This window comes from Sturnus vulgaris, unplaced genomic scaffold (genome assembly GCF_052056855.1).
Source record: "Sturnus vulgaris isolate bStuVul1 unplaced genomic scaffold, bStuVul1.hap1 Scaffold_195, whole genome shotgun sequence".
In the NCBI taxonomy this organism is placed as follows: domain Eukaryota; kingdom Metazoa; phylum Chordata; class Aves; order Passeriformes; family Sturnidae; genus Sturnus; species Sturnus vulgaris.
Window position 1 is genome coordinate 3,015,272 of NW_028276170.1, and position 14,497 is coordinate 3,029,768.

At 48.8% G+C, this 14,497-nt stretch overlaps 2 protein-coding genes across 3 annotated transcripts in view; both read left to right on the forward strand.

The window, feature by feature from the left end:
- LOC148218001 (uncharacterized) overlaps window positions 1-14,497 on the forward strand; it is a 477,621-nt gene that overhangs the window by 284,604 nt on the left and 178,520 nt on the right. The window lies entirely within an intron of this gene.
- Window positions 168-3,705, forward strand: LOC148218006 (class I histocompatibility antigen, F10 alpha chain-like). Of its 2 annotated transcripts, none has more exons than XM_088158100.1 (8): window positions 168-298; window positions 1,140-1,403; window positions 1,730-2,005; window positions 2,224-2,496; window positions 2,589-2,693; window positions 2,792-2,827; window positions 2,953-3,003; window positions 3,471-3,705. In XM_088158100.1, exons 1-8 carry the CDS (start codon window positions 223-225, stop codon window positions 3,482-3,484), a joined length of 1,095 nt encoding a protein of 364 aa, XP_088014226.1. In that variant the 5' UTR covers window positions 168-222; the 3' UTR covers window positions 3,485-3,705. The 2 variants fall into 2 exon arrangements, with proteins under 2 accessions (XP_088014226.1, XP_088014227.1); XM_088158101.1 differs by having other exon boundaries at window positions 2,953-2,985.

The window sequence follows — 14,497 nt, forward strand, 5'->3', positions numbered from 1 at the left end:
TTCGCTTCTGCGCCCCAACCTGCGAGACCGGGATCTACCCGGCGACTGATGACGTCACTGAGAGATACTGCTGCCATTGGCGGACAGGAACATGCGGCGCCAATGGCGGGGCCGGAGGCCGCCCTGGGGGCGGGGCCAGTGCTGGGGCGAAGCCGGGCGGAGGGAGCTGGGCGGGGGGAGCCGGGCGGGGGGAGCCGGGCGTGCCCGCAGCGGAGCAGCGCGATGGCTCCAGCGCTGGGTCTGGGGCCGCTTTTGGGGCTCCTGGGGCTCCTCTGGGACCCGGGGGGAGCGACGAAAGGTGAGTGGGACCCCTAAAACCGCGACCGCTCTGAACGTCCATTTCCGGGCTAAACCGTAAACCTTCATTCTTGGACTCGGGAACCTCCCATAGCCACATTTTGGGTTTTGTGACTCCCCCTTCCCCGGCACCGGGATCGCCCTGAACCCCCTCATCAGGCACCGGGACCGCCCTGAACCCCCATTCCTGGGCACTGGGACACCCCTGAATCTCCATTTCAAGGCCTGGGACACCCTGCACCTCCTTTTCGGGCATCCCCCTTTCCCAGACCTCAGTCTCGCCCTTCACCTTTGCCTCGGACCTCCCAACTTTCGTGTCTCCCCCGTTTTCCACTCCCGCCGCTATTTGAAACGGGGTCCCAGAGGGTCCCGGCCGCCCCAGGGGTCTCAGGGGAGGTCGCAGCGCGAATCCAATAAGATCCAGATGAACTCCCTGGAATTCGGCCTTTCCTTCCGTCCCCTCCCCCACCGCACTTCCTCAGTGTCTTTCCTGTCTCCCAGGCTGCGCCTCCAAGATCCGCTCGCCTCTCCCAGCCCCAGATTCCCCTTTCCCCTGAACCAGGGACCCCCTGGACCCTCATTCCTGCCTTTCCCAGCTCCCAAACCCCCCCTTTCCCTCAACACCGGGGACTCCTGAGCCCCGTTTCCAGGGCACAGGAATCCCCTGGAACTCCCATCCCACCTCTCACAGTTTTTGTATCCCCCTTTCCTTGATAGTGGGAGTCCCCTGAGCCACCATTCCTGGACACTGGGACCCCATGCACCCCATTCCCGTCTCTCCCAGTTACCCTTTCATTGATCCATGACCCCCTCAATCCTCTCAAATCTCTGTGTCCCCCCAGTTCTTCACTCCCTGTATTACTTGGATGTGGCGGTGTCAGAGCCCAGCCCTGGGATCCCTCAGTTCATGATGATTGGATACCTGGATGGGATCCCCTTCGTGCGCTATGACAGCGAGCGGGGCCGGATGGAGCCGCTGACACAGTGGATAAAGGATAGAGTCGGGCCGGGATATTGGGATAGGGAGACCCAGATCTGCGTGGGGAACCAGAACATGGATGCCAGGAACCTGGATATACTGCGGGACCGGTACAACCAGAGCAGGGGTGAGTGGGGGGGATCTGTGGGGCTGGCATAGGATCTGTGGGGTTCGGGTGGCATCCATGGGGCTGGGGTGGGTTTCCATGAGGCTATGATGGGGATCCATAGGGCTGGAATGGGATTTATGAGGCTTGGATGTGGATTCACAAGGCACCAAGGGGCTGAGATGGGGATCCATTAGGCTGGAATGGGATACCTTGTGATCCATGGGTTGGGATGTGGATCCATGGGGCTGGGATGAGGCTCTGTGGGTCCCCATCAGACTCTGGGGCTCCATAGGGCTGGAATGGGGCTCTGTGGGACTGGGACTCTGTGGGTACAATTCCCCCAGGTCTCCACACCATACAATGGCTTTTTGGCTGTGAGCTCCTATCTGATGGGAGCGTCCGTGGGTCCTTCCGGAATGGCTACGATGGGCGGGAACTCATTTCCTTTGACCTGGGATCCAGGAGATTCGTGGCGGCCGACAGCGCTGCTGAGATCAGCAGGAGGTACTGGGAAAGTGAAACGAATGAGGTTGAGAGGCAGGCGAATTACCTGGAGCATGAATGCCCAGAGTGGCTCCAGAAATACGTCAAATATGGACAGAAGGAGCTGGACCGCAAAGGTGGGAGCAGAATTCATGTGGGATTTGGGAATGGAGGACTTGGGAACGTGATAATTCCGGTGGGAATTCCACAGGCAGATCTCACCCCATCCTATTCCAGTGGAAATTCCATGGGCAGGTCTCACCCCCATCCAATTCCAGTGGGAATTCCAGGGGCAGATCTCACCCATGGACTCAATAGAATTCCATGGATGTCTCTCACCATTATCCCATTCCAGAGCCCCCTGATGTCCATGTGTCTGGAAAAGAGGAACACGGGACGCTGATCTTGTCCTGCCACGCGTACGGATTCTACCCCAGCTCCATCGCAGTCAACTGGATGAAGGGGGATGAAATCTGGGATCAGGAGACGGAGTGGGGCGGGATCGTTCCCAACAGCGACGGCACCTTCCACACCTGGGCCAGGATCGAGGCGCGGCCGGAGGAGCGGGAGCAGTACCGGTGCCGGGTGGAGCATCCCGGAATGTCAGAGCCCGGGATCTACGCTTGGGGTGAGGCTGGGAATGTGGAATGTGGGAATTGGGAATTTGGAATGCCCAAATGGGGATTCCCCTCCCCCTCCTCACCATCCCACATTTTTCAGAGCCAACATCTGGCAGGAATCTCACTGTGGTGGTCTCTGTGTCCGTCGCTGCCATCATCATCTTCATTGCCCTCATTGGATTTGTCATCTGGAAGTGCCAATCTGGTAATGCACGGGATGGGGGTTGGGATGGAGCATGGATCCACCTGGCACTGTTCTGGGAATCCTGTGCCACCAACGCTGATCCCACTGTTTTTCCACAGGGAGGAGGGACAGGAATGGATGCAACATGGCAGCCAGTGAGTACCAGTGGTGGATCCAGCTCTGAGTCCTCTCTGTTTGGATCCCAGGATGGATCCTGGAGTTATTCCCAGTGGATTAACTGGATCTGTGCTGGAATCTCATGGATCTTCTCTTTCTGCAGGAAATGACGTGGGAACCAACGCCTTGAGTGCAGGTACACAATGGGATCAGGGTGGGATTCCAGAGGAGAATCGGGGCAGAATGGACAGATTGGGATCAGGGAGGGATTCTGGATCAATGCACGGGTCCAGAGCAGGATCAGATGGAATTGTGGAGTGGAATCGGGGCTGGATTCTGGAGTGGGATCAGGTGGGATGGATGGGGCAGGATTGGTGCAGGTTGGATGGAGCAGGGTGAGTTGGGGTGGATGGATGGATGGATGGATGGATGGATGGATGGATGGATGGATGGATGGATGGAGTAGGTGTGGGATGGATGGAGAGGGATTGGGTGGAATTCCAGAGTGGGATTAGGGCAGAATGAATGGGGCGGGATCACGTGGGATGGATGGAGCAAGATTGGGGCGGGATGAGGTGGGATTCCGAAACAGCTCCCACTCTCCATGGGCTCCAGCCAGGTCCATCCTGTGGGATGGGGACATGGAGAGGGTGACACCGTGACCCTCTCTCATCCCGACAGAAATCATTGCCTGAGCGATCCATGGAGCTGGATCCGGCCCCTTCCCTCTTCCCAGGAAACCAGGAGATGCCAGCAGAGCTCATCCCACTGTTCCCATCCACCCACAGCTTTTGCTAACAGATACATTTCCCATTTTCCAGTGTTTTAAAGCTAAGAATTACAAATATTCCCAATGCTTTTGTTCTGGTGTGAAATTATCCTACTTTGGGCAATAAATCCTGCTTGGGGCAATAAATCCGGGTTCCCTCCTCCAGTGGCCGACAGTTCCTCACTGGGAGCCAGGAGTGGGAATAGGGACACTGGGGACAGGGATAAGGACACTGGGGACAGGGATGGGGACACGGGGATTGAGACACCAGGATGGGATAGGGACAGCAAGGGACAGAGATGGGAACAGCAGGAATGGGAATGGGGACAGCAGGAATTGGGACGGGGACACCAGGAGCAGGATGGGAAGACCAGGACTAGGGTGGGGGACACATTCATGGGAATGGGGACACCAGGATCAGTGTGAGGACACCAGGACTGGGATGGGGACACATAAAGGGGGACACCAGGACTGGGATGGGGACACCAGGAGCAAAATGAGGGCTTCTCAGCCACACCCAATTCCATCCCCCAGGTTTTGTTTCCTGCTCCATGTCCCATATCCCATGTGTCCCCAGGAGAGTCTGTGTAGCAGTCCATCCTGGAAGGGACGGGCTGGGAACCGGCCCCACAGCAGGTAACAACCCTGGACACTGAGGAGCCAAGACAGACAACATCCAGTCACACTATGGCGAGCAGTAGAGGAGAAGAAAAGGATTATGGGAACTACTGGGCATAACCATGCAAATAGAGACTGCACAAGGGTCTGTGATTGGCTGGAAGCTTTCTAGAACATTCCTTCATAGTCTGTATCAGTGTCTGCTCAACCCCATTTTAGGGTCTTCTAAAGGGGCCTTTGTGCACCCTTTTTATTTCTCCTTACACTTTCAGTTTCTAGCCCTTTAGTCATTCCTGTCCCTTTATTATTTATTTAGCCATTTCACTGACACCAGCCCGGGGTCAGGGCAGGCCAAGCCCTGACAGGTTTGGCCATGTCAGGCTCCTGGAAGGGCAGTGGGATGGGAGAGGGGTCAGGCCAGGCATCGTTGCCCCCAATGGTCCTTGAGTGTTCCAAAACTGGGGCTTGGAGAGGTTCCCTGGCCATGACCATGGCCATGACACAAGTACAAGATGGCCATGGGATGAGAGTGACCATGGCCATGATATGACCATGACACAACCACAACCCTGACCAAGAGATGATTTGGACCAAGAGATGACCATGGGTTGGCTGTGGCACAGCCATGGCCTTGGGGTGACCCTGATGTGATCGTGGCCATGAGATGACCATGAGGTGACAGTGACATGATCATGAGGTGACCATTACAGTGAGATGACCGTGAGCATAAGATGATGGTGATCAGGAAATGACCATGACCATGAGATGGCCGTGACCATGAGATGACCACAAGATGATGGTGACAATGAGATGACCAGAGATTGCCATGACACCACCACGGCCATGAAATGCTGGAGGCCATGAGATGATCATGACTGTGACCATGACACATCTTGACCAAGAGGTGACCACGAGATGACCACAACACACCATGGCTATGTGGTGATCAAGACCATGAGATGATCATGACACAACCATGGCTGTGAGACAATTGTGACCATGAGGTGACTGTGAGGTGACCATGACCATGAAATGATGGTGACCATAACTATAGGAAATAAGAAAAGCCTTACAGAATAAGTGTGGGAAGATAGGTTGAAAGGATAGTGCAGAAGGCAATGTTTCCCAATGAATTACACCTGTACTGATTACTGAGAGGTAGAAACAGCCTTGCCTGCCCAATGGGGATGGGTGTTTTATAAAAGAGTGGGCTAGCTGGCCACTAGTCACAGTCACAGTTACAGTTGGAGCTTGAGACTGAGGATCTGCTGCAGTTTGGGGTGGAGTCTGCTGGCTGTGCTGTGAGGAGACAAGGGACATGGGGTTGTGCAAGGGGCAGATAAGGTAAGAAGTTGTTGTGACAGACAGGGTTAGGTGGCCAGATAAGGGACAGGCTGGGGTTTAGCCAGTGATGTAGAAGGAAGAAGGAAACTTGCAGAGAGGAGAGGAGGAGTCAGAGCTGTGTGGAGCTGCCTGTGAGGGAAGGAGTCAGAGTTTCCATAGAGAAGTCCATTGAAATAAGGCATGTAAAGTTTTTAATAAAGGATTGATGATGGTATCAGTCCAGTCCGTCTCAACATAGTTACTACATAATGGTGATGCCAACGTGGTTGGACTTGGGCTGTAGGGTGAGGTACAGCCAGAGATGGAGCCCAGTGAAGCTGAGAGCAGTGGGGGAAGCCGCTGGTCTGAACCTGATTGACTGTGACACCTGAAGGGATGCTTATCCAGATGAGCCACTGGCAACAGACTGTTTTATGTGTATTAAAAAAACACTTGGGGAAAAAAAAATATGTTATTAAGATTGATGAAAGTACTGCCTTTAGTGTTAGAGTATGGAAAGAAGTTGGGGAAAGACCGTGGGATGCAGTATGCAAAGGGGACAAGGCAGCTGCAAATTTGACTGCCACCTGGAGATTGCTCTATGAGACTCTAAAAGAATAGAAAACAGAGCAGGAGGTAGAAGAAGAATCAGAGCTAGAAACTGAAGTTAATGGGGAGCAAGAGAAGAATGAAGTTCAGCTTGAGAATGTGCCTGTCCCTGAAGTAGAGCCTGCCAGAGCTGCCTCTGTGTCCCCCAAAAAGCTGAATTAAGAGTCAAGTTCAAATATGTTACTCCTGCACAGAAGTTAGTTAAAATAACTTTACAAAAGCAACTAAGCTGAAGAAGGAAAAAGTGAAGTAATTAAAGGAACAAGACACAGGAAAAGCTGGAGATGGTGGTTCTGCTGTTGAATGCAATGTGTCTGTTTGATGCTGAAATATATATATTGTGTTTATGAATTGCAGCTTTCTGCTTTTTGAGCTTTAATAGTATGTACTGTGTGAATCTGGGTAATGTATCAAGCTTAATTCACAAAGGCATTTCAGAGCTAAGAGAATCCTTAGGTTGATGTTCTGTACTGCTAAAAGCCAAATTTAAACCAAAGTAATTTTAAAAAGAAAGTTAACAATCACTGAGAAAAGAATGAAGAATCAATCAGAATTAATTGGATGTGGTTGTTATGCTGCTGTAAACTTTCACTTTGGGTAATGAAACTGGAATAAATTGGTTATATGTGAGGAGAAAAATAATAAGACTCTTGGCTCTGGGGAAAGGTAAATGTCTAATCAATCTACAGCATGCAGACAATTATTTCTTATATAAGAACTTGCTGAAGGAAACAATCATGAAGTAAAGCTAGGCAAACTACTTGTGATATTTGAGAACTGAGATTTCAAGTATATGTCCTTATTGTGATGTGTTGCCCAAACAATTGTATAACTGTTAGTCTGAGGTGAAATATGTGAATGTGTCATCATGTCAATTTATTTTGATTAAATAAAAAAGGGGGAATTTGTGGGAAGATAGGTTGAAAGGCTAGAAGGCAATGTTTCCCAATGAATTACACCTGTACTGATTACTGAGGAGTGGAAACAGCCTTGCCTGAACAGTGAGGATGGGTGTTTTATAAAAGAGTGGGATAGCTGGCCACTAGTCACAGTTACAGTCACAGTTGGAGCTTGAGACTGAGGATCTGCTGCAGTTTGGGGTGGAGTCTGCTGGCTGTGCTGTGAGGAGAGAAGGGACATGGGGTTGAGCAAGGGACAGATAAGGTAAGAAGTTGTTGTGACAGACAGGGTTAGGTGGCCAGATAAGGGACAGGCTGGGGTTTAGCCAGTGATGTAGAAGGAAGAAGGAAACTTGCAGAGAGGAGAGGAGGAGTCAGAGCTGTGTGGAGCTGCCTGTGAGGGAAGGAGTCAGAGTTTCCATAGAGAAGTCCATTGAAATAAGGCATGAAAAGTTTTTAATAAAGGACTGCTGATGATGCCAGTCATGTCCATCTCAACATAATTATTACATCCCCCCATGTCCCCACCTATATCTCAGTTCAAGGTCTTTATTTTTACCTCAAGAAGAATTTTTATTTTTTTATTTTTACTCCATGAAGAAAAATGAAAAGCAAATCAAGGCTGAAAGAAAGGGATTTCCTTGTCCATGCCAGCTGAGGATCCATGTGCTTTGGTGGGAGGGAAGAACCTGTTTTGGAGGGGTTCCCGCCCCCCTGTCTCCAAAATCTTGGTCTTTGCTCCAGTTCATCAGTATTTGGCTGCAGAAGACACCCTTGGGCAATAGGAAATAAAAACCATGGAATCACTGAGGTTGGAAAAGACCTCCAAGACCATTCAATATTCTTTGATGCCACCAGAAGATAGGACTGGATGCAGAAGATTTTTTTGGGGTTGAAAGTCAACAAATCTGCTCTCCCCAAGGAATTCCCAATGTCAGTTTGGGCCCCAATGGACGTTCCTGCCCCTGCATTCATCCAGGTGTCCACAGGGAGCCAGGAAGATGTGGAGCCACCCCAGCCAGGTGTGTTCCCAACACGGATCACCAGGGTCACTGGGGAATCTCCAACTGATGCCTAGAGAGGCTGGACAGAGTTAAAGGAGTCAAGGAGGTTTTTACTAAAAGGCCTTCAAAGGATTCACCTTGGGCAGCACAAGAGCCCGGCCGTGGCTCTACCCAAGATGGATGAGCGGTCACAGATTTCCACACTTTTATCAGTTTTGGTCGATTTACATCTTGGGGTTAATTGTCCAATTAGAGCTCCAGGTTATGAAGTCTCATTCACCCAGATTGCTCTCCTCAATTCATTGTTGTTCACAATTTTTGGGCCTGAAGCTGCAATGGTGTCCTTGGTTCTCAGGCTGGAAAAGGATTGTTTTGTCTAACTAAGCTGTGAAGAGAACTTGCTAACACTTTATTTGAAGTTCAGAGTCACGCACTAGGGCAGCACAGAATCTGAAAAATATGAAAATTGAAAATTAAGGCATCTTTTCCCCCCTTTAAAAGCTTAACAAGGCCTTTACCTTGTCAAGTCTCTATTCTAAATATCTGCTAATAATAGGTGTTTAATAATGGATAAGTATCTAAAATATAGTAAATAACAATAAGAAATATCAGCAGATAAATATCTAATAATAGATAAATATCTAACAGTAGAAATGTCTTGCACAGTTCGCTATCATGCAAAGAAGAATAATGATTGTTATGAACATTTCTTTGGGCATAAAAGAGGAATAATTGAAAACATATTTTTATCTGCATCAATCTCTGTTCTTTTAGTAGTTTCCGGAGCAGAACCCTTCTTAACTCTGGAGCAGTGAATCCATGATCCTTTGCCAGCAGCTTTGACTGCAGTGAAGGTGGTCAGCAGGACTTGGAATGGTCCTCTCCACTTGGCTTGCAGAGGATCACTGTCCCACCACTTCACACAGACCCAATCTCCAGGCTGGAAGGGATGTGCAGGTGTGTCCAGTCCTATGGGTCTGGATAGCAGGATGTAATTCTGGAGCTTCTGCAATGTGGAGCCAAAGCCATTAGATATCTCTGTGAATCAAGTTTGCCCTTCACGTGAATTTCACCTGGAACATGTGGAATCTGATATGGCTGCCATACAGTATTTCATAGGGACTGATGTTATCCCTCCACCTCGGTTGGATGTGGATACTCAGTAAAGCTTCAGGCAAGGCTTGAACCAATGTCATGGATGTTTCCTGACAAAGTTTACTAATTTGTGTTTTGAGGGTCCCATGCATACGTTCAATTTCACCACTTGCTTGGGGTCTGTAAGGTGTGTGCAGATCCCAAGTAATTCCCAAAATCTGGCTCGCTTCTTTAACCACTGTTGTGACAAAGTGCTGTTCCCTATCTGATGACATCCCCAAGGGAACCCCAAACCTTGGAATTACATAATTGAGCAAAACTTTCACTCCTTCCTTGGCTGTGTTAGTGCAACAGAGGAAAACTTCCGGCCATCCACTGAAAGTGTCAGCTAATACCAGTATGGACCAGTATCCCTCTTTGCCTGGTAACTCTGCAAAATCCATTTGCCAGTAATCTCCAGGAAGATCCCTGGCCTTTGTTACTCCTAACACAACTCTTTTCCTCATATCCGGGTTGTTTCTACAGCAGATTTTATATTTGCTCACTACTGATTGTACAATGTCAGTCATTCCTTTTCCTATTATTACCTGTTTTAGATGTTTCAAAAGATTTTCAACACAAAAATGTTGAAATGTTTTCATGTCCTCTCTGGGCTAGCTGCCATCTGTAAAAAGCTCCTGATCTGGATTTTCCAGGGGCACGTCCTTCAGGTCTGGCCAGCTGGAATAGACCTCTTCAATTGTCTGCAAACAGTCCTGATCAGGCACATCGTCAGTTAAGGTGGAGGACAGAAACATGGCAGGCTTAACAACAGAAGTTGTTTCCAAGGTAACACCATCCTGCTCTAATAACAGCGATTGGTATTTAAGCATCCTATTCCCGGCCAGCCAATGTCCCCCCTTTAGTTTGTGTACAGCTGCTGCGGCATGGGGTGCATACACTACAATGTGTCACCCAAGTGAAACACTTAGTCTTAGAGAAATTAGGATTAGTTAAAAGTTAGTTATTTACTAGAGTTTATTAAACGGCCCTGAATAAACATAGGCCTTGCTGAAAATAATTAAGAGTTAGAAGAAACTGGCCTTCAGATGGTTATCTGAAACTTAAATAATTTATTGACTGTCATTTTATGTTTGCTCAGCTGTGCTTGCAACGGGAACAGATGAAACTAGTAAGTAGTTTCAATTGCAAGCAGAAACTTATTCAAAGTCATGAAGGGGGGTAAAATTTGAGTTCTCCCAGAAGCCATTTGTATTGTCGTCGATAGAAAGGGTCGAGAGTTCAGGGCGAGGAAGACTCGCCTTTCTTCCTCTTTTTAAGACCCCTCCCCACAAAAACGACCCCAGACTTAATTCAAGAAGCCAACCACGCATGCTTAATAGCCATTCAAGCTAATTACCACAAGAAGCGGGGGGGATGGGAGAGGCTGGTATTATGAATATATATTTGTTTGAAGCTTTTGTCAATAAATCGACTCTGTGATCACCTGTAATTTTGCAGTGTGTATTGGAGGGTTACCTCAGGCTGCTGCCCAGCACTGAATAAACATACACTTTCTAACTTTAAATTGCTAAAGAGTCTTTTGTCCGTCACAGTTGGGTATCAGTAATAGGCCAATACTCTTATTTTGGTAAATCATTTGGTGACCGCAGCAGGACTCTCTTCTCTCTGGCCGAGGGCCAGCGAGGTTCGGGACCCCTCTTGGGCGCCCACTTGGGATCTTCCTAGGAAGAGGGCTCCTTTTCCCCGCTGGCACCCTGGGGGAAAGAACGAGATCTGCCGGAGATACGGACAAAAAAGGTATGGTTAAAAATTAAAGATAACCACTTTTAAGAAAGGCAAACTGATAAGATGCTGCGAGACGTCAGGCGCGCAGTGAAAAAGCCTGAAGTGGATTTGTTTGTAAGTTTCCGTGGAATTTGGCAGTGGTTTGTGTTCCGGGTGAGATCAGTAACAGCCCCAGGAACTCTTGTCCCGAAGCGGGGCCGGTGGCGGCCGCCGGGAGCGGAGCTCGCCCGGCAGCGTGGGCAGAGCTGGGGCAGGGCAATAACAGCGTTCATGGCAGGGCTGTGGTACGGGAGCTGTGGTGGCTCCAGTTCTATCTGGGGTTTAAAAGCAGCGTGGTGGGCTTTTAGCTTGAGGGATCCGTCACGAGTGGTGGTGTGTGGGTGACTCCATTTTTGGGTTGCAGAATATGGTGATCACAGTCTGTGTGCTCCAGATGTGCGTGTGTTCTTGAGCGTGTGGATGGAACTTGTTTTGTGTGCTTAGACTGTGGGTTAGCGGTGTGCTGTATGTACTTTGGTTTGTGTGGTTTTGGGAGCATGTTCGCAAAGTATTGTATGTGTTTTGAATTTATGTATGTGTAGGTTGTGGAAGAATTTTGAGATTTGCGGCTGATTAGCAGAAGGGATACACCCGGGAGGGCGGAGGAACCCAAAGCACCTGTATTACACTTGAATCGCGGGGGCTGGGGTGGTGTGTGAGCTTTGGCTGTGTGTGTGAGCTTTGGCTGTGTGTGTGAGTTTTGGCTGTGTGTGTGAGCTTTGGTTGATGCGTGTGAGCTTTGGCTGTGTGTGTGTGAGTTTTGGCTGTGTGTGAGAGCTTTGGCTGTGTGTGTGTGAGTTTTGGCTGTGTGTGTGAGTTTTGGCTGGTGTGTGTGAGTTTTGGCTGTGTGTGTGCAAGCAGTGAGATTGTGAACGGTGTATTACCGGGTGAGAGCGGCAGTTTTGTGTTTAAGCTGTTTGTGTTGTGTTTAAAGGAAGCGAGCAGTGCGGGTGCGGTTTGAAATACCAGCACAGTCGGGAGTAACCCCGGTACCCGGTACTGCGGGTTTGCAGCTTTGAGCAACATTTCTCGGTTTCCGTTCAACCCCGAAGTTTTAATTGTGGCTGTTTTAACTGCGAGAAAATATAGTTAGTTGTTTGTGAGGCTTCAAAATCACCAGTGTGTGGGGCACTATTCTGACAATTGTTGTTGGTCCCTAGGTGCGGAGGGGAGAGGCAGCGACGTGAGTTCAGAGCTACCCTCCCCCCGCAGAGGAATTGTGCCTTGGCCGAAGTTTGCCGGATTTTCGGCGTGGCTTTGTGAATATTCAGCCCAAGGTACAACGAGAGAGGTTTGGTTTGCCAGCGAACTGTGATCAGAAATTTGAAGGGGGAGAAAACGAATTTTTGTTTTGAATTTTGCCATTTTGTAAAAGCGTTGTGATTGAAGTGTTTGGAAGTGTTTGGTTGTGATACATTAATTCCTTTAGAGGTGAATAAAAAGGAACTTTTTTTTTTTTAGTTGTGTAGTACGCATTGTGAGTATTTTAGAAAGATATCGCCATTTTGTGTGGAAAGGTTTCATTCTTTAGGCAACACAGCCATCTTGTGTCAAAGATTATATAATTGCAGAGCTTAAGTGATTTGGTTCGCTGCTTTCACTGTTAACCCTTTTCCTTCAGTTGCTTTTATTTATTCCCTTTCTCTCCTGCTGGTAAAATTATATGCCTAGGAATAGAAGGTTCGGGGAGGGGGATCCCAGGCCAAAGGAACTTCCCTGTCCAAGGGGGAGCTGTGACTGTAACCCGTGGGTTGTGTTTCGTTGTGTAATTTGTCGACAACTGTGGGTCTGGCAAGTATACAAGTGGAGGATACCTAGAAATGGAATTTGCGATCTTTGTCACAGAAAGGAATAAAAGGCTACCCAGATAGTTATATGGATTTTATTGGTCACTGGTCAGGAGGCACACGGTAGCAATAGAATATTTGAGCTGTTAGAAAACGGGATTTCAGGAACCCCACAGAAACCAGCACAGATCCTTAGGGGTGAGTGTGCTCAGTGTACCTTTGTACCTGATTATCACCAGGTGAAGCTTCGGAGTTGGGACAAGATTAAAAGGCGTTGAGAGAGGAGGAACTCTGAGCATGGGGGCGAGTGAGAGCAGAGAGATTCCTAAAGACAGCCCCTTGGGATGTATTTTGACACGTTGGAAAGAGCTGGTGGGCCATGGTGGTACAGAAACCAAGAGAGAGTTTGTTAAGCTGTGCCCGCAGTGGTGGCCACTTTATAGACTTGAGGAGGGGTGAAATGGCCACCAGCCGGGATGCCTGACTATGAAACTTTGTTACAGCTAATGCTTTTACTTAGGCGTGAACAAAAATTGCAGGAGGTTATTATCCTGAAGTTTTCCACCCTTTGGAATCACTACAAGTGGCAAAGGGATTGTGGGATTAGGCCACCATCTGACCCTTCAGTGTTGCCTCTGGAAAAAGATAATAAAGCTAACGGGGGAAAATCCAGGAGATGTTGCAGTAAGTGTTCAATAAATCAAAGATGCACACATCCTGACAAGGAATATACTACGGAAGCTCAGGAAAAAGAAACAGAAGAATTGCTTAAAACACCCTCTAAAAGGCAGGAAAGGGGAGGGGTGATAGAGAAAGTAGATTCAGAGTAGCCATCAACTCCAGCCTCTATCCCCACTTCATCCCCTGCATCACCTTCCCTCGGGAGAACAGGAATTAAAGCAGGATTTCCCACCAACTCCCAAAGCATGAGAGCCAACCTGACTGTACCCACCGTCACCCCAGTGACAGTGAGGAGGAAGGGCCCTCCCCACAGGGTCCCACAGCATCAAGGACCTGAAAACAAATTAGAGAGGCTCCTCTGAAGGAGAGAGTAACCTCTGAGGGAACAACAGTGCCAGTTAAAGTTCCCTTTTCTGCATTGGATCTGGATTCCTGGGAAAAGATTGCTAAGAGTTATCAGAGCGATCCAATGGGTGGTGCTAAGAGAATGAAGTTTATGGTTAGACAGCACAGGCCTGGTTGGACTGACCTCCAGCTACTGCTTGATTCTTTAACAGACTCAGAGAAGCAGTTGGCTTTGAAGGTGGCTAAAGATCTGGCCGAGGATGATTGCAGAACAACACAGGAGGATGTTAAGGATTTATTTCCCCTTCAGGATCCAGGCTGGAACCCTAATAGGCCAGAGGAATCAGCACAGCTAACAAAATACCAGGAATTGATAGTGAAGGGGCTGGAGAGAGCAATTCCTAGAACCATGAACTGGTCAGCCCTGTATGCTATTAAACAGGGTCCCTTCTGAATTTCTAGACCAGTTGTGAGAGGCAATGCACTGACACACCACCCTGGATCCTGAATCCACTGACAGAACACAACAGTTGGTAAACTTGTTTTTAGGGCAATCTACAAGTGACATCAGGCTCCAGAAGATCCGGGGCCCAACGAGCTGGGGCTTAGAGACTTTGCTGGACAAGGCGTGGAGAGTTTTCAGCAATCAGGAACAGGGGTGTAAACCACGCACGAAGAAATAAATATCAATAATACAGGAAAATGTAAAAGGGAAACATGAGCAAGATGCCCCAAAACAAGGACCACCTCG

Coding starts and splice junctions, on each gene's coding strand:
- LOC148218006 (XM_088158100.1), top strand. CDS start 223: ATGGCTCCAGCGCTGGGTCTGGGGCCGCTTTTGGGGCTCCTGGGGCTC. Junction 2,006..2,223: donor GAAGGAGCTGGACCGCAAAG/GTGGGAGCAGAA, acceptor ATCCCATTCCAG/AGCCCCCTGATGTCCATGTG. Junction 2,497..2,588: donor GCCCGGGATCTACGCTTGGG/GTGAGGCTGGGA, acceptor CACATTTTTCAG/AGCCAACATCTGGCAGGAAT.